Source organism: Chelon labrosus, assembly GCF_963514085.1.
Source record: "Chelon labrosus genome assembly, chromosome: 8".
Classification (NCBI taxonomy): Eukaryota; Metazoa; Chordata; class Actinopteri; order Mugiliformes; family Mugilidae; genus Chelon; species Chelon labrosus.
In genome coordinates, this window is record NC_140358.1 from 29,924,099 (window position 1) to 29,944,755 (window position 20,657).

The window sequence follows — 20,657 nt, forward strand, 5'->3', positions numbered from 1 at the left end:
AAAAGTAGCTGCAAAACCACAACAGAAAGACACAGATCAATAAATAAACACAGACTCGACACATGTTTACGTTAACACAGTTATTTATTCTCTAATCAGGATGTAAGGCGCCAAACTTTCTCTATTATTCACATGAGAATCACTCAAACAGACCTGGAGTTATAAAGTCCTACACCACATGAAGGCAGCAGCATTTGACATGCGCATTAGCGAATCTATTGTTTGAAAAGGTTTGAGAATTTGATTCAGATTCAGATTCAGAAAACTTTTAAAGTCAGCAGCATCAACTACGAGACGCGTTTAAGGAACAAAAAACAGAAAATAGAATAATAGAATAAAAAAACGATGTTATAAATGTTTTAACTTTCCAAACAGACCGTGGAGGATGTAAACATGACTGGAAGAGGAAAGTGTTATTACAGAAGTAATATAGATAATAAATATATTAAAAAATGAAGAAATAAGGTGAAGATGATGATTAAGATAAAGGAGAACGTCACTCTTTAAACTCAATCATCTGATTTTAATTTAGATTTACATTTTAACTTTAGATCAAATATGAATTTATTCTCACAGTATATGTTACACATCAATGGAAAGTAAATATGAAATAAATATTCTTTAAAATAGGCTACTTGAGATCATAACATTTTAAATATTAAGCCCCGCCCACTTATCACATTTTCACGTTAAATCTAAAACTGATTTAAAACCAGAATCAGACTTTTTGAACATGACATGATTATTCAGTTACAGAAAAAGAAAAGAAAAAGAAAGGGCCTTCACAGTTAGCTTTAGCTAAAGCTAACCCCATCTGCTCTGGTCTGTGTGAGGTCATGACTACCACAAGATGGCGCCATTAATATGACGATGGCACCAACAGTTACTGGAGGTCTGGAGAGCTAATGCTAACATGCTAGCTTGCATCATTTTCACTCCTCAGTGTTGTTAGCTTGGTCACTAATGAGAAATCATTTCTAAACGGTGTCTTGGTTTATATATAACTTAAATAACTTTACGTTATTTAAACCACAGAGAGGCTGATGTTCTGCGGTTCACATTTATATCTCGTTTAAACTGATTCCAGTCGTTTAAAATAAGATAACTGAGATCATTCAAGGTAGAACTCAGATTAATTTTTAAGGTAAAATTCTTTAAAATCTAGATCAGATATATGTACAGGGCGTATCCCACAGTATCTTCAAACCTTCCTTCAGTACTTGAGTCAATGTGTTCCTCACTGAAAGTCCATTAAATACAGTTTAAGTTGAGTTTCGGTGGACGAGGTCTGGATTTAAAGGCCGTGCAGCTCTGCAGGTTTCCATGTTTTCCTCGTCCTGTTTCTGTTTTATAGACGTTTATACGAGGAAAACGTAAAGCTCGTAAAACCCTGAAACACACTGAGACTGTTCTGCACTAGTGAGGACATGGAGCGGCCCAGAGAGGAGGGAATATCTCCAGGTTACTGGTGTTTGTCCATGATCTCATGAAGGGAAACTAAGGATCAGGATCAGGCCACCTCCTTATCTCCAACTCTTTCCTGACGTTTCTCACCAACTCAAACATCTGCAGAGTTTCAGGAGATAAAGCCGTTCAACACAACACCAGAGAAAAACAACGACAACGAGACAATCAGGACCGAGAGCGAACGTCATCTCAGGCTTTGGCCTTTATTCAGTATCACCGTTAATGATCTGCAGCAGGAGGAGGTCGGGGTGGATGGAGGGCAGAGAAAACATCTTTTAAAACATTCTGTATTTTCTTGACTCTTTGTTGTAATCTTTGTCTCCTTTAAAGTGTTTTGTCTCTGGTTGTTGTTTCGTCCCTGATCCTTCTGGATCGATGGACGAGTGATGGAAGCCTTTGTTTTAGTGACCGTGGTCGTTTCTGGTGGGCGGAGTCAGGCGGTAACAGAAAATGAAACAGCTGTTGTTGGATGGAAAGTTATTCTGACGCTGAAAACAACAACTGCTGCTGAAGAACACGCTAAAAATAAACCCACATCCACATTCCTGACGCCAACAACGCGTGTGTCTGCGTGGATCCTACATCAACACGTCTGAGTGATAACGTTCAGACGTGACCGCAGCTCTCCGTACAAATAGACTTCAGTCCACCGTGAGAAAACCCAAACCCCACTCACAAATTACCCACAATCCACCTGTGACAGGCTCAGGTTCATGGTGAAACCACGTGGATGAGACCAACAGGAGCTCAGACCTCTTCTCATTATGAACCGTGAAACGTCCTGAACTGATTAAAACCATCAACGTTCCTGTGGTGGAACCATCTCGGTTCTGAAGGTGGATCTTTAACAGACGGATGTTGACCCGTGTCGGGCCGACGGCTAACGTCTGTGATTCTGGATTATCTTGTGAACCTCATCTGAATGTTCAAATGTTTCCACAACAACATGAATGAATGAATGAATGAATGATGAGTAGACCAACGGCCTCCTCGCTAGCTAACATGTTTTATGACTTATAAATGCTTCAGTAATGTTACTATTTATACATCATACATGTGGATAAAAGACATTAATACCAGTGCCTGTAGAGCAGCCCAGTGCTATGGAGCTAGCTCACCGTACGTTATGAACACACTTTACTGTCATATCAACATATAACTGAGTTCCTTCATTTCAGTATTTTACAGAAACTTTATCACATTAACACTGAAAACGATCTAAACCCAGATAATATTCACTCTCTCTGAATATTGACCCTTGACCTCTGCAGTGTCACATGTTCATGGAAAATGAGGCAAACATCAGATATTTGGAGTTTCAAAGTAAAAGACCAAATTTCACAATAAAACATTAAAATCATTTTATTTGAGTCTCACCAGATGGCAGCACCATGTGTTAGAGGGTTAATTACACCTGAAGGCATCGTGTGACGTTTAAAGGCATTTAAAAACATTTATGATCAGAAACACAACGAAACAGTTTTAACTTTGAATCTGAGACGAACAGCTGATGAGACAAAAGATGAAGTTTGGCTCCATCTGCTGCTCAGATCTGATCGGTGCATGAACACAGTCCACCTTAAACAAACTGATTTAATTCACTTTTTACTGAACGACAATCACATGATGAAGATTTAACAGAAACACAATCAGCTTCATCCTCCTCCTCAGAACAGGCCGAGGGCCGAGCAGACCTCCTGTAGAAGATCCACGTTCAGGTAGACTCGACAGAACGAGAGGAAAACGCCGACAGCAGAGAACCCGATCAGAACCCAGAGAACCTGAGCGCTGAAGTAGAGCGGAGCCAGACTGGAAGAAAAACTTGATTTTAGGAACTTTAACTTTACAACAACTAAAGACTCACTGGTCTGGTTCTGTTCCTGAATCATCAGAAAGAACCAGAACCAGCAGCTCAGGAACTTTCTCCTGGTTCCTCAGATTAAAACCTGGTTTCTTACCGTCCCTGAGCCGACTCTGAATATCCACGGAAGTAACAGAAGCGTCCGTATAAATACAACAGACCACAGACTGAAGCCAGACCTGAAACAACACACACACACACACACACACACACACACACACACACACACACACACACACACAGTCAACTTTTCATTTCTCACAACTTGACTTCCTGTCACACATTTTCACTGTCTCTCAATTCTTCACTTCCTAATACACATAACATTACTTCCTGTCTCCTATCTTTACTTCCCGTCTCCTATCTTTACTTCCTGTCTCCTATCTCTACTTCCCGTCACCTATCTCTACTTCCTGTCTATCTTTACTTCCCATCTCCTATCTTTACTTCCCGCCTCCCATCTTTACTTCCCGCCTCCTATCTCTACTTCCTGTCTCCTATCTTTACTTCCCGTCTCCTATCTCTACTTCCCATCTCCTATCTTTACTTCCTGTCTCCTATCTCTACTTCCCGTCACCTATCTCTACTTCCTGTCTATCTCTACTTCCCGCCTCCCATCTCTACTTCCCGCCTCCCATCTCTACTTCCCGTCTCCCATCTCTACTTCCCGCCTCCTATCTCTACTTCCTGCCTCCTATCTCTACTTCCTGCCTCCTATCTTTACTTCCCGTCTCCTATCTCTACTTCCCGCCTCCTATCTTTACTTCCCGCCTCCTATCTTTACTTCCCGTCTCCTATCTTTACTTCCCGTCTCCTATCTTTACTTCCCGTCTCCTATCTCTACTTCCCGTCTCCTATCTCTACTTCCCGTCTCCTATCTCTCTTTCCTGTCTCCTCACCTTGGCTGAAGAAGACTCCGGCCGTCCACATCACCGTGATGAAAATGGGGAAATACTCTGAACAGTTCACTCTGGACAAACAGAACAGATTCATGTTGATAAGTTGAGTGAATCGTCTCCACAGTCTGAGGAACATCAGCACAAACAAACACAAACTGACTGAGCTCTGAAGATCCTCTCAAACTCCGGCGGTCCGGCCGTGGTGGGCGGAGACACCGAGTACTTCCTCCTGGCGTAAATGACCTGCAGAGAGAAATAGGCTGCACACAGAAGAAGAACCTTAAATCATACCAACACGTTAAATACGTGAATAAACGAGTCAGAGACGCAGAGCGAAGGTCAGTCTGAGTTTAACGTTGATGCAAATTTGTTTCAGAAAAACAAACAGAGTTTAACGTCCATGTGACAAATGAGACAAAAGAAATAGAATCTAAATCTAGTCAGAGTAGAATAAAAGTTAAAAAACTTAATTCATGTAAAAATATGGAATAAAACAGAGGAAATAGAATTCAGAAACAAAGAACCTGAACCAGACTCCATTCATTTTTCTGCAGATTTTAAGAGTCTCCTGATATTTCCCAGCATTCCCTCCCTCTCCTCACCTTGCTCCAGGACGCCCAGCACGGTGACGGCGCCGAGGAAGACCGCGTCCTCCAACATGTCTGCAGCGAGACCCTGGTCACCCTGAGCCAGCGAGAGACGGAAGCAACTGATACGACTGAAACAACTCACCTGGACACAGAGACGGAGACAGAGACAGAGAGGAGGGTACAGGTGACAGCCAGGTGGGCCCTCCTCTCAGGGGGAGGGGCTTAACCTCAGCTGCTGTCTGGACCAGGTTAGTGCCTGACCTGATGAAACTGTTTGACTCAAAGGATGAAAACGATGAAAGGTAAAATGTAATAAATTAAAAGGGTTTAATGTAACTAGGCAGCCTGGGAGCTAACGTAGCATTGAGCTAATCATTAATCAACCTCCAGCTAACGAGCTCATTAATGAGTCGCTATAATTCCTACTAAATTACATTAAATGGCTAAAGGTACAAATACTACAACAGCTAACAGTAATAAGTCTATGATGTCAAATATTAACTGAGGAGAACTTTATTCAGTTTTTATTTCTCTGGAGTTTTTATTCCTAACGACCTGTAAACACACGGCTTAGAATGAGACGTTAACATTTAAAAGAACGATTAAACCAGTTTAATAAATTAAACCGACTGTGAAGTTTTAGATGTTTTAAATGTTTAAATGATGTTTTGCTGATGTTTTAAGGTGGACTTGTGTGGGACCAATAAGAACAGAGACAGTCGAGTGTTTCTAAAGAACTATATTTACATAATACTCTTTGTTTTACAGAGAACATATCAAAAGTATAAAATACTTACAAAACCTCCGCTGCAATATATAAAAATAACATCTATCTTCTCCAGATCATTAGGAAAGGCCGACATACAAAAAATATATTTATAGACATTTACACGACAGAACCAGAAGAGACCGGCCGCCAGCGCTTCCTTCAGCCACGACAGACAACACGCAGCTCTGAAGGAGTCTGAACAGTACAGTAGATAAGAATACCACCTTAAACTGGGCCACAAGGCATCAGGTCCGCCTTAAACCGGACCACCGGCCGTAGGTCCGCCTTAAACCGGACCACCGGCCGCAGGTCCGCCTTAAACCGGACCACCGGCTGTAGGTCCGCCTTAAACCGGACCACCGGCCGCAGGTCCACCTTAAACCGGACCACCGGCTGTAGGTCCACCTTAAACCGGACCACCGGCCGCAGGTCCGCCTTAAACCGGACCACCGGCCGCAGGTCCGCCTTAAACCGGACCACTGGCCGTAGGTCCACCTTAAACCGGTCAGAAAGGATCAGAGATGCTGATGCAGCTTGAACTGTTTTTAAGGAGGCGCTGTAACGCTGCGTTTCCAACGTTGACATTTAGAGAAGTTTTAAAACAGTCGAGCGCTGGAAGAATCTGAGCTTCAGTAAAACTCATCAGATGATTTAAAACACTCGGCTTTGTTTTGTTAATTCTGACTAAATTTAAATTGAGTCTAGAACCAGGAACCGTTCACATTCATAGTTTCAGGTCTTTTGTTTTTTTGTTGGAAAGTTCATTAAACAAAGTCTAAAAGTTAAAGTCGTTTTTAAACTTTAACATTTATAAAAGGTTTTTACTGCCCTACATCTGGTCTTACAGGCAGAAATGATTTTCCACCTCAAAGCTCTAACGACTCTTAGTGAACATTTTAATTCATTTAAAGCCGTAACCACCTGTTGGTCCATCGTTGTTCCTCTTTTGAAGAACGTCATTGTTTTAACTTTTACCTCAAACGTGCACGCAGCCTGTTAGACCAAATTCAGGGTCTAGATTCTCAGGTAGAAACGCAGCGTTACAGCGGTGGGGGTTCTCCAGGAGAACGTCATGGAGAACATCACATTTTAAAGCGACCACGTTTCTGTTTTTACACGTTTTAACATAAAGAAAAGGTTATAAAAGGTAAATAAACTCCACAGAAGTCTATCACAAGGAAATCACTGAGCGCGGTGATTTCCCTAAACAAACCCAGCTCCACTGTTTGAGGTATTTTAATAGTTTGCCCGGCAGCATTTATTTTTAAATATGAAAATGACCGAGCTGCACGAACAGTAACACCACAGTGGGGTCATGAGTCCGTGGCGTAACGAGAACCGGTTTCCTGTTGACACGCATCAAACATGTAAAAACAGCCGTGGTCCTTTAAAGGCGACTCTTTAATGCTAGCATTTAAGGTGGAACGTCAGTTACAGAAACAGTCTGTAGGTGGCGCTGTGGGGGGCGAGTACAGTGGTTTAAACACTGAGCCACAGGATCAGTAGTAGTCTTAGAGCGACTCCATCGATACAACGGTCAGACTGGAGGCGTTCAGATTAACTCCTGGTAGGAAAGAGCTGGAAACCAGTCTGAAACCAGTTTGAAACCAGTCTGAAACCAGTCTGAAACCAGTTTAAGAGCAGGACATGTTCCTGGAGGTTCCTTCCTGTAAGTAAAGACCCCGTTCAGACCTCTCACAAACATCTGATCCGTGTTAACACATGAAATAAACGTCTGTCCACGTGTGTGATGGCGTGGGGAGATGATCCACATCATGGAACCAGCTGTAAAGTCTTTTTCTCTCTCAGTGAAAACGCAGACGGTTCTTATTTATTTACGTCAGAACGATGATCAATAAATAAAAATAACTTAACATGTGCTTCCAGTGAGAGAGACTTTACAGCTGGTTCCAGCTCCTCAAGTCAAATAAGTTAATGTGTTAAATATTTATTTCTTATTTAGTTTGTTAAATCTGATCATGTGATCATTTCTACTAGTGGTTGAATGAAGAGTTAAACTCCTCTTCCTCAGATCAGCCCTGTTGAGTAGGTGGTCTTTAATGTGACCCAGGACTCGTTGTGTGTCCCAGACCAGCTCCACATGTGGACTGACACCAGATCAGTGTTCACACCTGGACAGGTGTTAATGTTTGGTCTGAGCGAGGTGGACGTATTCCTCCCGCTCTGACCCACCAGGAGTGCAGCTGTTTCTATTCACAGCTGATTGGTCTGAAGCCTCCAGCTGATCCAGGACCAGCAGGTCTGACCCGAGTGCTCTCTGGCGCCGCTCTAACCAGCAGGTAAACGTCCTCGTTGGCGACTAGTGGTGGCTGGCGAGCAGCTCGTCCAGGTCGGCCATCCACTCCTGGGTGCTCTGGCTCTTGAGGAGGGAGTCCACCAGCTCGCTCTCGGCGGCGAAGCTCCCCGACGCCACGTTGTAGCCGAAGGACACCTGCTGCTGCTGCTGGCTGGCAGTCCTGCTCACCTGGTATCCTTGGTTACACTGCAGCCCCTGGCGCCCGTTGCCCTGCGGCGGTCCGAACGCCGCCAGGTCAGAGAGGACGGCCTGGTTCTGATTGGCCTGCTGCTGTTGAGTCTGTTGCTGATTGGCCATCGGCTGGCCCAGGCTCTGAGGGTTGGGCGGCGCCCTCTGCTGGGCGGCGGCCATGTTTGTCTGCATCATCTGCTGCGCGGGGTTCAGACCTCCCATGGGCCGCCCAGCCGAGTTGGTAGCGAACGGGACGGCGCCGGGCGGCAGCTTGGAGAGGCGGGCCTGCTGCTGCTGCATGTGGAAGGCGTTGGGGGGGTTGTTGAAGGCGTTGTTACTGGAGGGGGGCTGGTTGGCGAGCTGCTGCTGCCAGGCGGCGCTCTGGCCGATGGATCCGGGCAGATTGGACGCCATGTTACTCTGCATGGCACTCGGCATGCGGGCGATGGCGAGCTGCTGCTGCTGCTGCTTCAACATGGCGGCGTTGGGCGGCGCCTTCAGGTGCTGCTGCTGCTGAGCCAGGAGGTTCTGCCTGTAGGACGCGCTCATGGGGCCCAGAGGCTGGCGCTGCAGGCCGCCCTGCTGGGCCGGGTGGTTGGGGTGCAGGTTCATGTTGTTGTAGAGGACGTCTACGCCGGCCCCGCCCCCTCCGCCGCCGCAGGACGCCAGACTCATGTCGGCCTGGCTGGCCGCTGGGGGCGGAGCCACGCCGCCTGCCGGCCCACCGCCCTGACCCATGTTCATACCCATCATGCCTTGGTTCTGGGGGAACATGCGGGACCCGGGAGCGGGGCCTCCCATGGAGCCGACGTTGCCCATTGGCTGAGAGGAAGCTGTGAAGAACCAATCAGCAGTTAGACGGCAGAAAATAAGAATTAATGAGATTTAAAATAAACCTGGAAGTGTTTACGACATCAAACTTTAATCCCCCCCCCCCAACAGGACCCCGCGCCCCCCCGAGAGTTAATCTTCATTTATCTCACAGCAGACGTCATCTCAGGTCCCTGGATCGTGATCTGTTAATAAATAATGACGTTTCTGATCTAATTCAAGCGAAGATATTTCATTTCATTTCCTCCCCTCTCTGTTTTACGGTGGGTAGAGCTCCACGCCGACACACACACACACACACCTGAACACACACACACACCTGAACACACACCTATAACCAGACACAGAGGACGACATGTGGCGTCGACCCACTGGAGAAAATATCCACGTTCTTTTTAAAGCACCATAAGTGATTCTGGCGAGGCAAACTTGGTGGAGAGGAAGTATTCCTCCTGGCTGAACAACACTGATACCGGTAAGATAAAATAAATACGTACGGAAACAAATAAAACATAGATAGATAAAGATAGGTAAATAAATAAACAAAAGTATGGAAGGAGATGGATAGATACACAGAGAATGAATGGATAAAACTATAGCAAACAGTTGTAAGTAACTGTATCTGTAATTTGTACAAAAAAGAAAGATACTGTAAAAGAGTGTTGTAAAGTATTATTATTAATAATGATTCCTGTTTGTTAACCGTCACCTGTCAGGTCCGCCGCCGCCTCACGCCCCGAGCCGTAAACACACAGGAAACACTGAGCTACTTTCATTTCACATTCAAATCAGTGGTGAAAATAATTTCCACAGAAAAACAGACTGGTCTTTGTTCTTATTGTTCTGACGCTCAGGTCGTCTGTCACTCATTTATTTGTTTGAGGCGTAAAATGTTGAAGCTGAACAATAATAAGAAATATAGTAAAATAGTGAATGTGTAAATAATAAAGTGTAAATAAGAACTAGTTTGTTGATTCATGTTAATTAGATGTTTAATTTGGAATTCATGACTTATTTTAAAACACTTGTAGAATAATTTTCCTTCCATCAGAGATTAAACATTCTCTTCACAATAGAAAACATTTATTTAACATTAAAATCAGATCTGAGCCAAAATAACTAAACTCTCACTGAAGGTACAGAGCTGAGGTTTGTCTCCCCCTTCTGGTCGTCATAGGAACCACACAAAAACTGAAACCTGAGCCCAAACTCCAGGACCAGTCCAGGGCCAGCCCAGGGCCGACCAGTCCAGGGCCGACCAGTCCAGGTCCGACCAGTCCAGGACCAGCCCAGGGCCAGCCCAGGGCCAGCCCAGGGCCAGTCCAGGACCAGTCCAGGGCCAGCCCAGGACCGGCCCAGGGCCAGCCCAGGGCCGACCAGTCCAGGACCAGCCCAGGACCAGCCCAGGACCAGCCAAGGACCGACCAGCCCAGGACCGACCAGTCCGGGCCAGCCTAGGGCCGACCAGTCCAGGACCAGTCCAGGGCCAGCCCAGGACCAGCCCAGGACCGGCCCAGGACCGGCCCAGGGGCAGCCCAGGACCAGCCCAGGACCAGCCCAGGACCGGCCCAGGGCCAGCCCAGGACCGACCAGTCCAGGGGCAGCCCAGGACCAGCCCAGGGCCGACCAGTCCAGGACCAGCCCAGGACCAGCCCAGGACCAGCCAAGGACCGACCAGCCCAGGACCGACCAGTCCAGGCCAGCCTAGGGCCGACCAGTCCAGGACCAGCCCAGGACCAGCCAAGGACCAGCCCAGGACCGGCCCAGGGCCAGCCCAGGACCGACCAGTCCGGGCCAGCCTAGGGCCGACCAGTCCAGGACCAGTCCAGGGCCAGCCCAGGACCAGCCCAGGACCGGCCCAGGGCCAGCCCAGGACCGACCAGTCCAGGGGCAGCCCAGGACCAGCCCAGGGCCGACCAGTCCAGGACCAGCCCAGGACCAGCCCAGGACCAGCCAAGGACCGACCAGCCCAGGACCGACCAGTCCAGGCCAGCCTAGGGCCGACCAGTCCAGGACCAGCCCAGGACCAGCCAAGGACCAGCCAAGGACCGACCAGCCCAGGACCGACCAGTCCAGGACCAGTCCAGGGCCGACCAGTCCAGGACCAGTCCAGGGCCAGCCCAGGACCAGTCCAGGACCGGCCCAGGACCAGCCAAGGACCGACCAGCCCAGGACCGGCCCAGGACCAGCCAAGGACCGACCAGCCCAGGACCGACCAGTCCGGGCCAGCCTAGGGCCGACCAGTCCAGGACCAGTCCAGGGCCAGCCCAGGACCAGTCCAGGACCGGCCCAGGACCAGCCAAGGACCGACCAGCCCAGGGGCGACCAGTCCGGGCCAGCCTAGGGCCGACCAGTCCAGATCCGACCAGTCCAGCACCAGATCAGGACCGACCAGTCCAGGGCCGACCAGTCCAGGACCAGCCCAGGACAAGCCCAGGACCAGCCAAGGACCGACCAGCCCAGGGCCGACCAGTCCGGGCCAGCCTAGGGCCGACCAGTCCAGGACCAGCCCAGGACCAGTCCAGGGCCGAACAGTCCAGGGCCGACCAGTCCAGGACCAGCCCAGGACCAGTCCAGGGCCGAACAGTCCAGGGCCGATCAGTCCGGGCCAGCCTAGGGCCGACCAGTCCAGGACCAGCCCAGGACCAGTCCAGGGCCGAACAGACCAGTCCAGGACCAGGGCCATCCAGTCCAGGGGGAGATAATACAATGGGAAAATGATTATCCAGACAGAAGAATGATCAGGAAACCCTTCTGATCAGTTCCCGTCTCAACATCGTTGGTTTTCATCTAATATTATTGCTTTAGTCTGGATCAGTGACGACATGTTTTACCTTTAACGTGGTATGTTTTATTATACACACACATACTGTTTGAGGAAGTTTCCTGACTCACCTGTAAACTGGTTGACTGGCTGCTGAGGAAAGGGGTTCTGATTGGCCGGCGGTCCGGGCTGGTCCTGGTACTGAGGTGGAGGTCGGGTCAGGTGTCTCTGCAGTTGCTGGTCCTGCTGCCGCTGTTTCTCCTGCACAGAAATAAATCCACTTTAGAAGAAGGACAGACGGACAGACGGGTCCAGTCAGACTGCAGCTTTATGAGCCGACAGCGCCCTCTAGTGTCAACAAGGACAAGTTAGTTTAACTAAGAATCACATCTGAGTTTACAGCTGATTAAACCGAGGTTAGAAAATATTATCAACTATTAATGACTGAAAACAACAGAGTCAATGACAAGTCTATGAATGTCGTCATAACTGACTCAGACGTAAAGCCGACCAGCGTACGAACGTCTCACCTGTTCAGCCATGAGCTGCTGCCGGTGCAGGTACTGCTGCTTCTGCTGCTCCAGCATCTGCTGCTGCTGCTGCTGCTTCAGCGCCGCCGCCACCGTCGCCTGGTTGTTCATGTACACCGCCGCGTTACCGTGGTTACCTGCTATGGCGTTCGCCCCCGGCTGGGCGGTCATGGCGTTGTTCCCGGGCGCCGACGTCATGGCGTTGGAGGGGCCCGGGCCGTGTGGAGGAGCCGGGTAGGTGTTCTGGTCCTGTGAGCGACACGGAGAAAGAAGGAGCTAAACATCGGCGCTAACGTTAACGACACAAAGCTACGGCTAAAGTTTAAATGTTTAACTCAAAGGTCATGTGTTCACAAACATCATGAATATCTTTATCTTTGAGCAAAACATCGTCGATAAAGTTTATCAGGATAAATGAGAGAAGTGCAGCAGGAACAGAGCGTCCTGCAGCAGCAGCTAAATTTAAAAACACAGAGACAGAAAATGAAAGGCTGCTTTGTCAGGCCCCTCAGGCCCCCCAGGCCCCCCAGCCACCCCCCACCCCTTAGCAACCAGCTGCTCAACCCACAAACACACACAACATCCCTGGATGTTAAAGGGTGGGGGCCCGGGGCCCAGGGCCGGTATGAAGCTGAACAAAAGGACTCCCTGCTGCACTTCATCTGCACCTGGTGGACCGTCCCAGGACGTCCAACAGCAAAGTATCTGATGATGTCAGTGGGAGTCGATGCTAATGACATGCTAGCCTTTAGCATCTACATTAGCATCTGCCGAAACCGAGTCTGGTGTAATTATTGATCGGCTGAAGGAAGCTAACCCCGACCTGAAACCTACCTGGTTTAGTTTTAGAGGTCTGACAGAAAGCAGCAGCGCCATGCTAGCTGTTAGCATCATCTGTTAGCATCATCTGTTAGCATCATCTGTTAGCATCATCTGTTAATGTTTCTGCTCCTCACCTGTGAGTGTGGTATGTGCTGACGGAAGTTCATGTTGTTCTTCTGTTTGATCTGCTGCTGCCGGATCAGCGTCAGCAGGGCCGCCTTGTTGTGGTTCTGGGCGTTTGGGGGCCGCGGGGGCCCGGGACCCGCCTCAAAGTGCGTCAGAGGTTTGGTGTTGCTGTAGTTCAGCATTGATCCCGGGGCCTGGGGTCCCGTGGCCGGCGGGTGGCCGAGAGGCGGCCCCGAAGTCAGGTGACCCAACATGTTGGGGTGCCCGGCCGGCCCCGGCATGTAGCTGCCGGCCCCTGCCTTCGGGGACCCCTTGTTGGGCTGACCGGGCATCAGCAGCTGCTTCTGGGCGTTGGGGTTGAAGTCCTGTGGGTATAGGGAGGGGCTTGTGGGTTTGTCCATACCAAACGCAGTCCCGAGCGGGCTCTGAGAGGGGTTGGCTATCTGGGGCCACGGCGATGGGTGGCCATGGGGCCCCTGGTTGTGGAACTTGGCCCCCGGCTGCTGCTGCTGCTGCTGCTGCTGCTGTTTGTGCTGCATGTGGCTGTGAAGGGCTCTCTGGGCGGCCAACTGCTGGAGCTGCTGAGCGGGGGTCAGGTCTTTGGGGCCCGGGGGCCCTGGGGGCCCTGGGGGGAGGTGGTGGTTGGGAGGAGGAGGAGGAGGAGGAGGCTGGAGCTGTCTTGGGGCAGGAGCTGTCTGGGACTGAGGAAGAGCCGGGGAGGAGGTGGCGGCGATGGGGGAGCTGGTCGGGTGAGGAGGTGGCCCAGAGGAGGAGGATCTGACGTGGGGGGAGCCAGGGGAGAACTCAGCCTTGACACAGGCCAAGTCTGGAGGGAGGAGACCCGTGGATGACTGGCCGCCGCCGCCGCCACCGCCACCTCCACCTCCACCACCTCCACCACCGCCCCCTCCTCCTCCTCCTCCTCCTCCTCCGGGCGCGGGTACCAGATCAAGAGGGTCTTTGCTGTGCTCGAAGCTGTCGCTCAGGATGTCCTGGATGTCCTCGTAGGCCACGGAGCAGTTCAGCTCCTCCATCAGCTCCTTCCACTCCTGCTCGTTCAGGTTCAGGTCAGGGAACAGGCTGTTGTTGCCTCCTCCTGACGGGGGCATGATGGGCAGGATGTCGTCAGGCTCCTGCTTCAGCTCCTTCGGGTGGAAGTCTGAAACCAGGTCCCCGGCGCCGTCCGCCGACTCCCCTGGCGCCGACCCGTGGGTCCCGTTGGAGTTGAGTGCGTCGCTGATACCCAGCTTGGAGTCCAGCGGAGAGCCGTGGGCGGCGCCGTTGTCCAGGCAGGCCTTCTTGTTGGGGGGGTAACCATCGCCGTAGCCGTTAACCTGATCTCTGCCCAGAGGAGAACCGGCGCTCTCCAGCTTCCTCTTCACCGTCTCCTGAAGCTGAAGCAACAAAACAGAACCTTTAGAATCAAGAATCAGCATTAGCTTCAACATTAGCATCGTCTTTAGCGTCACTATTAGCATTATCGTTAGCGCGCTCAGACAAAACCAGCAAAACCAAGAAAATGGAGAATTAATGCAGCATTAAATCTCTTAAAGGTTCATTATTATTATATTAAACATTCTCCTTTTTAATTAACTCCAAGAGTGATGAACACAGAAACAGTCCTTAATTAATCTCAGTTAAACTCTAAATGATTCAAGCGTCACTTCAGTATGTTGACAGAAATAACTGGTGTGTTTTTGTTAAACTGAGGAGGAAACAGAGTCAGGGTCAGTCTGAACCGTTAGATCAGGTTTGTTTGGAGAAGATAAAAAAAAAGTGTGTCAAAGTTTCAGTAGAACGACGACGTCTTCCCTAAAATATGCAGAGAATTTCCTGATTAGCCCGACTGGAGCCAAAATGGCCGCATCTAAACATTCAGACAGGGGAGCTGGGCCGTGGCGTCCAAGTCTAACGTGAACTCACATCCACTAGATCTCAGGTTAACACTTCTGTCTGTCAGAGGAAACCGCTCACTTTCAGTTTCTACCGTTTAGTCGTCAGCTACTTTCTCTTTTGTGAACGTTCGTCTCTTAAATTTTAATTTCCATTGTGTGTTTTTGTACTGGGATTATTCACTGAGTTTACTTAATTTACTTATTTAATTTAATCTGATATAATCCACAGTAAAGAGTAATGTTTCCTATGGATTATATGTTGTACATTTGTTTTGAAGCAAACCCCTGAGAGCTGAAAAACAACTTTAAGACCACTGAAGTAAACTTTCCGACATTAAATTATTTACTTGAGTAATTTATTTTTTTCACAACCACCAGAATCTGTTGAACTTCAGAGTCACAACTTAACGTTGTGTGAAAATGGCTGAAACCAGTTGATTCTCAGAACTAGAACTTGGCAAATAAAATAATAAAGTTTCAGTTTCTTATAAAAAGGAGCTGATATTTCTCAGAATATGGAAAGTTTCACACCAACAGAAACTGAGTCACAGAGGAGAGACAGGAAGTACCTGCTGGACTAACGAATCATGATAAGAGTTAACGGCATCGTAGAGGACCAATCAGGCAGCTTCCTCTTGTTCAGAGCAGCCAATAAGAGGGGGTCTCTACAGCTGATTCCATAGCTAACGTCTATGCTAATTTATTGACTGTAAACTGCCATACACCGCTGCTAACTGCTAGCTTCCAAGGCTGCAGCTAAAAACAACAGCACACGGGTTTGAGAGGAACTTATTCTATAATTCTGTGTGTTCTAAATGTGATTGGTTCCGACGCTTCGTGGTCCAATGTTTGTGTATTTTGTGGTTAATTGAGGAGTTAATGTTGTGTAAACTATAACGGTCTCCTGTAACAAGGATTAGAAAGAGTAGCTAAAAACTTTAAAGAGATTTAGGAATAAGCCTTTAAAGCTGCATCTAAAACAAGAACAGATTTAACATTAGACATTTTATTCAACAGATCTTTAATTATTTGATTAAAGAAGAAAAAGATTAAAATAACTAATAATAATAAACTGAGGGGGAGGAAACAGACCTAAAGAAAAAGAGAGAGAGTCCTGAGGTAAAGGAAACTACTGTTACACACGTTAGAGTAGTACCACAGCGGGATTATGGGTATTTGAGTTCATGGACTAGTCACACAGATACTACAAGTCCTCCTCATACTACTACTACTACTACTACTACTACTACTACTACTACTACTACTACTACTACTCATTCATTCACTGGAGTGAATATGTTTTGCTTTCCTTAATTAAACTGGTTATAAATGAAAGTTTTAATCCAGAATAAATAACTAAAACGATTAGTTCATTTGTGACACGACGCTCAGCAGATAAAGGAGCTTCTGAATAACTCCTCAGCGATTCATCCTTGAGTTTTCAGCCGCAAAAATTCTAAATATCTGTGTCAGCGTGACTGCACCCCTCTCCTCTGGTATTTTAAACTTCTTCAGTATTTATTATGTCTACTGGACGCAGACCAACGCGTCAGAGCAACGGTTTTATGAGCAGCTCTTTGCTTTTACTTCATGTTTAACAGATTTTATTGTGTTTTAATTTATAAACTTTTAAACTGGTTTACTGATCAGACACATCCTTTATAACCCAAATACAGAGACACCACTGCCACAAATGTTCATGTTCATAGACCATTCTCTTCATTTATACATCAGTATTAACCTCTTTTTAGTTGTTGGTTGAATAAATAAAATAAAGATTAAAAGTCATGGCTGCCATCTTTTCTTTAATTTCAGACACTTTTCTGGAAAAACTAATTAAAGAAAATCAGGGAAATAATCCATTTATGTTAATTTAGTAACAAACTAAATAACCAGAAAGGACTATTTGTGTTAAACTGACAGTTACATTTATACCTGGTAGATTGATTATATGTGTAGCTTCTAACTAGTTGACAGTATGAACTCTTTAACATGTTCTTAGCAGCGTTTCAGGACCAACCAGCGGTGAGTCAGCGTTGAGGGGGCGGAGGGTAGTTTCTGTTCAGACTGAGTCACCTCTCAGGACTCCGCTCGGTGGAAAACAAACCAACACGTATATCTGTGACAAACATAATCTCAGTAGTCACTAGAAATCTTCAAAGTAGTCTGGAACTGTTTTAATGGCCACCAAGAAATTCCTCAGGGGCTCCCAGAACATCTTCAAGGAACCATGAAACTCCTCAGAGCTCTGGAGACTTCCTCGTGTTCCATCTGAATCTACAAAATAACAACTCTACCATAGCAGCACTTAAAAGGATCCCAAGAAATAAAGGATCCATGAAGGAACCACACAGAACCTTTGGCATTTCAAAAAGGAACTCACTACACACCACAAACCGGTACAAGAACCCTAAACCTCCTCAGTAACCACTGGATTCTGTAGGGAACCCTAAAACAACCTATTAGACACGTCAATAAAGAACCCTGGCACTTCTAAAATGTTAACTTGTCCCTAGAACAACCTCATTGTACACCAGGAAGTCAGTAAAGGAACCCTAAACATCCTCAGTGACCACTGGCAGCTCAGTAATGAACATCTTAACGTTCCCCTAGAACAACCTCAGCGTATAACAGGAACCGATAAAAGAGCCCGAACCCTAACAACCTATTAGACACTAGAGCATTTAAAAGGACCTGTATAAATAAAGGACTGATAAAAAAAAAACCCTAGCAGCTCATAAATGAACTCCAACATCTTAAACTGTCCCTGGAACGTCCTCTCCACACACCAGAACCCTAAACCTCCCTGGAGCACTTCAACTACTGTTAACAGCTTAGACTGTAGAAAGATAAGAGACTACAGGGATAATACTCTGGAGATAAAACTGTTCTGAAACTGAAATATCTGAAACTGGTAGCAACACAAGTTATTCTTCAGTTTCATAATAAATCAGAAAGCTGTGATTGTTAATATGTCGACGGCTGTGATTCTACTGAGCTGTATTAAACATGAACCTGTTGGCTTCCAGTTAAATGTCCTGATTTAGATATTCTCCTATTGCAGAAATACATTTTTAAAAATCGGGGATTTAGTTTTTGTTTTTACGGATTAAATTAAATAAATAGAATTACACTGACACTTAAATATTACAAAACTTCTATAAATGTCTTAAACTGAAGTATTTGAAAATAAAACTGTTCTGAACGTGAAGTATCACTGAATGAATTTATGTAGAATGGAATCAGGAAATCAGCAGCGACACCCGTTGTTCTTTGGTTTAAAAATAAATTAGAAAGCTCTTACTTTGTCCCTATTACTGATCAAACTGTACGTGTAACCTTCCTGCTGTGCTCCAGGTCAAACTGGAGGCGTCTTATAATATTTTCATGTGACATTATTTTATATAAATAGTGGTTTAGTCCCCATGACAACACAGAACAAGTACATAAACACAGTAATCGGTGGAAAAGAAGCTCAACTAAAAGTATGTTTTAGGACAAACAGCTGCAGGGTCGATGGTGAGACAATAAGAGGTGAATAAATATATGTAGATCATAAACCAGTTGTCTTCTCCACCCCTGCTCCAGCAGCCTGTACTCACCGCTATCAGGGTGCTGTTCCGGCTCTGCTCCGCTGCTGTCCCTCCACTCTCCCCGTGGTCCACGCTGCTCCCTCCTCCTCCTCCTCCTCCTCCTCCTCCACCTCCTCCTCCGCCTCCAGGCGCTCTCTGGCCGGCCTGGTCGCCGCTGGCCTGGGGCTGCCGGTGCTTGTTGGAGCGCTTGGCCTTGGCCTGCAGGCAGCGCTGGTGCAGGGCGAAGGTCTGCTGCCGCTCCAGCTCCAGTCGCTCCATCGCGGCGCCGTCGTAGCGGCTCTCGCAGCTGTTGTGATGCTGTCGGAAGAGCTCGATCCTCCGCCGGAGCCTCTCCATCACCGCGCTGTGTCGCGGTGTAACAAAATCCGCCATCATCAATAAAGACGTGCAGTAAACTCCCGGCTCAGGTCTCGTCCATAAAAAGAAAAAAGCTGAATTTTGGCTCTTTTTTCTCTCTGGGCGTCTATACACCCCCCTCGCCCTTTACAAAGACTCCTGTGCTGGCTCCATGGAGGCGACCTTTGTCTTGCTAATGGCCTTCAGTCACCGCGGCACTCACTGCCGGAGAGGAAAATGAAGGTTTTTGGTTGCAGCACCATCCAGCCTCCTGATTCTATCAACTTTAAATCATATATTCAACGGATTCTCGTTAAAAACAAACAGCAGCTCATTTTAACTTGCTGCTGTGTTCAGCTGGAGTCCTGCTAGAGCCACAGTCAACCTCAGTTTAACCCCAAACCACAAATTTAACCCGGTCCTATAATGATATAATAATAAACCAATGACTGCTACTTCTGTATTAAACATTTACATCACTTGTATTCAATGAAACTGACTCCTGTTTCAAGCTAACTCCTCTTTAGGCTAAGTCGAGTTAGCACACATTCCTCCACTCTAAATCAAAGTTGGAGCGACGAAAATTCCTAAAAAAACTACCAAAGATGTCATTTAAAGGAGGTTATTATTAGTCTGTCTTCTGGCTCCAGGTCCTCGCCTCCGCTGGGGACACAGTTAGACTCCCAGCGAACGTCCTAGCGGCTCCACAACTTGTCTGAAACTTTTTATTTTGACCAAGTATTAAGGAGTTAGCCAGTTAGCTACTGCTCACTAGCCAAGCTAACAACTTGGCAACAACTACTCAGTTAATAAACATATATATAAATATATATGTGTGTGTATATAAATCGACGCGTTTAATTTAACATAACAACACATTTGAAGCTCAGTTGTGTTTTAAAAAAAATCCACTTACTGTGAAAGTGTAGCCGCCTGCTCTTCCTACAGCATCTGTGTAGCAAACAGCTGATTCTCCGCCTCCTTGTAGCCGTTAGCTGCTAGCGGCTAACGGCTATGTTTTGGGTAGACGGGCTAACGATAGCTCGACGGCTAGCGGGCTGGCTGGCTAGCTAGCTAGCAAGGTGGCTAGCCCGAAACGTTTAAATAAATCATCATAGTCTAATTTTCTTTCTCCCGAGTCGCCGCCGCGGATAATCCGTCTCCCGGTCGAGCTCGCGCCTGGATGTGTGAGGTTCGAGGGCGGATTCGTCAGAAAGAACTGGCTAACTCTGTCCCTCTGAGCTGCTTCTATTGTTTTCCAGCGAACAAGCAGGTCTTCACCGCCATCTTGGAAACTTTCTCTTTTTTTTCCATCAGCGACAGGAGGAATGCCCGTGATCCCGCCTCATTGATGACTGACAAGCAAGAACAGCCAATAGAAAGCAGGAACCGTTGTCAAATGTGACTGACAGGAACGAGGTCCAATCAGAGCTTAGATCCCGCCCACTCGTTGCAGGAGAGGTCCGACAACAGAAGCAGACATTTTTTTAGTCAACTATTTATATTTATGTGTATTTATTGTCATAAACAGCGATATGATCATTTCATACAGTAGCTACATAGGAAGTAATGTTGCCTTCCTTGTATTAATGGTTTACACTTTGACTAAAACTACAATTTATATACATTTTTTGAAAACTAAGTCAGCTGAATTTACTATTAGAAGTTCATATTTAACACACACAG

The 20,657-nt window shown here is 47.1% G+C and overlaps 2 protein-coding genes across 3 annotated transcripts; both read right to left on the minus strand.

Annotated features, from left to right (window-relative positions):
- Positions 1–2,847: 2,847 nt before the first annotated feature.
- Positions 2,848–4,973, minus strand: ltc4s (leukotriene C4 synthase). The gene is made up of 5 exons (XM_084550509.1): positions 4,830–4,973; positions 4,388–4,487; positions 4,228–4,298; positions 3,426–3,507; positions 2,848–3,276 (listed from the first exon to the last, which is right to left on the minus strand). Exons 1-5 carry the CDS (start codon positions 4,885–4,887, stop codon positions 3,135–3,137), a joined length of 453 nt encoding a protein of 150 aa, XP_084406635.1. The 5' UTR covers positions 4,888–4,973; the 3' UTR covers positions 2,848–3,134.
- Positions 4,974–5,454: 481 nt separating this feature from the next.
- Positions 5,455–20,558, minus strand: maml1 (mastermind-like transcriptional coactivator 1). 2 transcript variants are annotated; one of them, XM_084549568.1, is made up of 6 exons: positions 19,888–20,558; positions 18,645–18,978; positions 13,156–14,541; positions 12,200–12,448; positions 11,801–11,930; positions 5,455–8,907 (listed from the first exon to the last, which is right to left on the minus strand). In XM_084549568.1, the coding sequence occupies exons 2-6, from the start codon at positions 18,969–18,971 to the stop codon at positions 7,907–7,909; spliced, it is 3,093 nt and encodes a 1,030-aa protein (XP_084405694.1). In that variant the 5' UTR covers positions 18,972–18,978; positions 19,888–20,558; the 3' UTR covers positions 5,455–7,906. The 2 variants fall into 2 exon arrangements, with proteins under 2 accessions (XP_084405694.1, XP_084405693.1); XM_084549567.1 differs by having other exon boundaries at positions 18,645–19,193.
- Positions 20,559–20,657: the final 99 nt, after the last annotated feature.

What these genes read in the sequence shown, in the direction of transcription:
- maml1 (XM_084549567.1), bottom strand. Translation starts at nt 19,010, where the DNA reads ATGATGGCGGATTTTGTTACACCGCGACACAGCGCGGTGATGGAGAGG. An exon ending in GGAACAGCACCCTGATAGCG is followed by an intron (nt 14,542 to 18,644) that starts GTGAGTACAGGC and finishes TTGTTGCTTCAG; the next exon opens with CTTCAGGAGACGGTGAAGAG. An exon ending in AGCACATACCACACTCACAG is followed by an intron (nt 12,449 to 13,155) that starts GTGAGGAGCAGA and finishes TGTCGCTCACAG; the next exon opens with GACCAGAACACCTACCCGGC.
- ltc4s (XM_084550509.1), bottom strand. Translation starts at nt 4,887, where the DNA reads ATGTTGGAGGACGCGGTCTTCCTCGGCGCCGTCACCGTGCTGGGCGTC. An exon ending in GCTGGGCGTCCTGGAGCAAG is followed by an intron (nt 4,488 to 4,829) that starts GTGAGGAGAGGG and finishes TTCTGTGTGCAG; the next exon opens with CCTATTTCTCTCTGCAGGTC. An exon ending in CGGAGTCTTCTTCAGCCAAG is followed by an intron (nt 3,508 to 4,227) that starts GTGAGGAGACAG and finishes GTGTTGTTTCAG; the next exon opens with GTCTGGCTTCAGTCTGTGGT.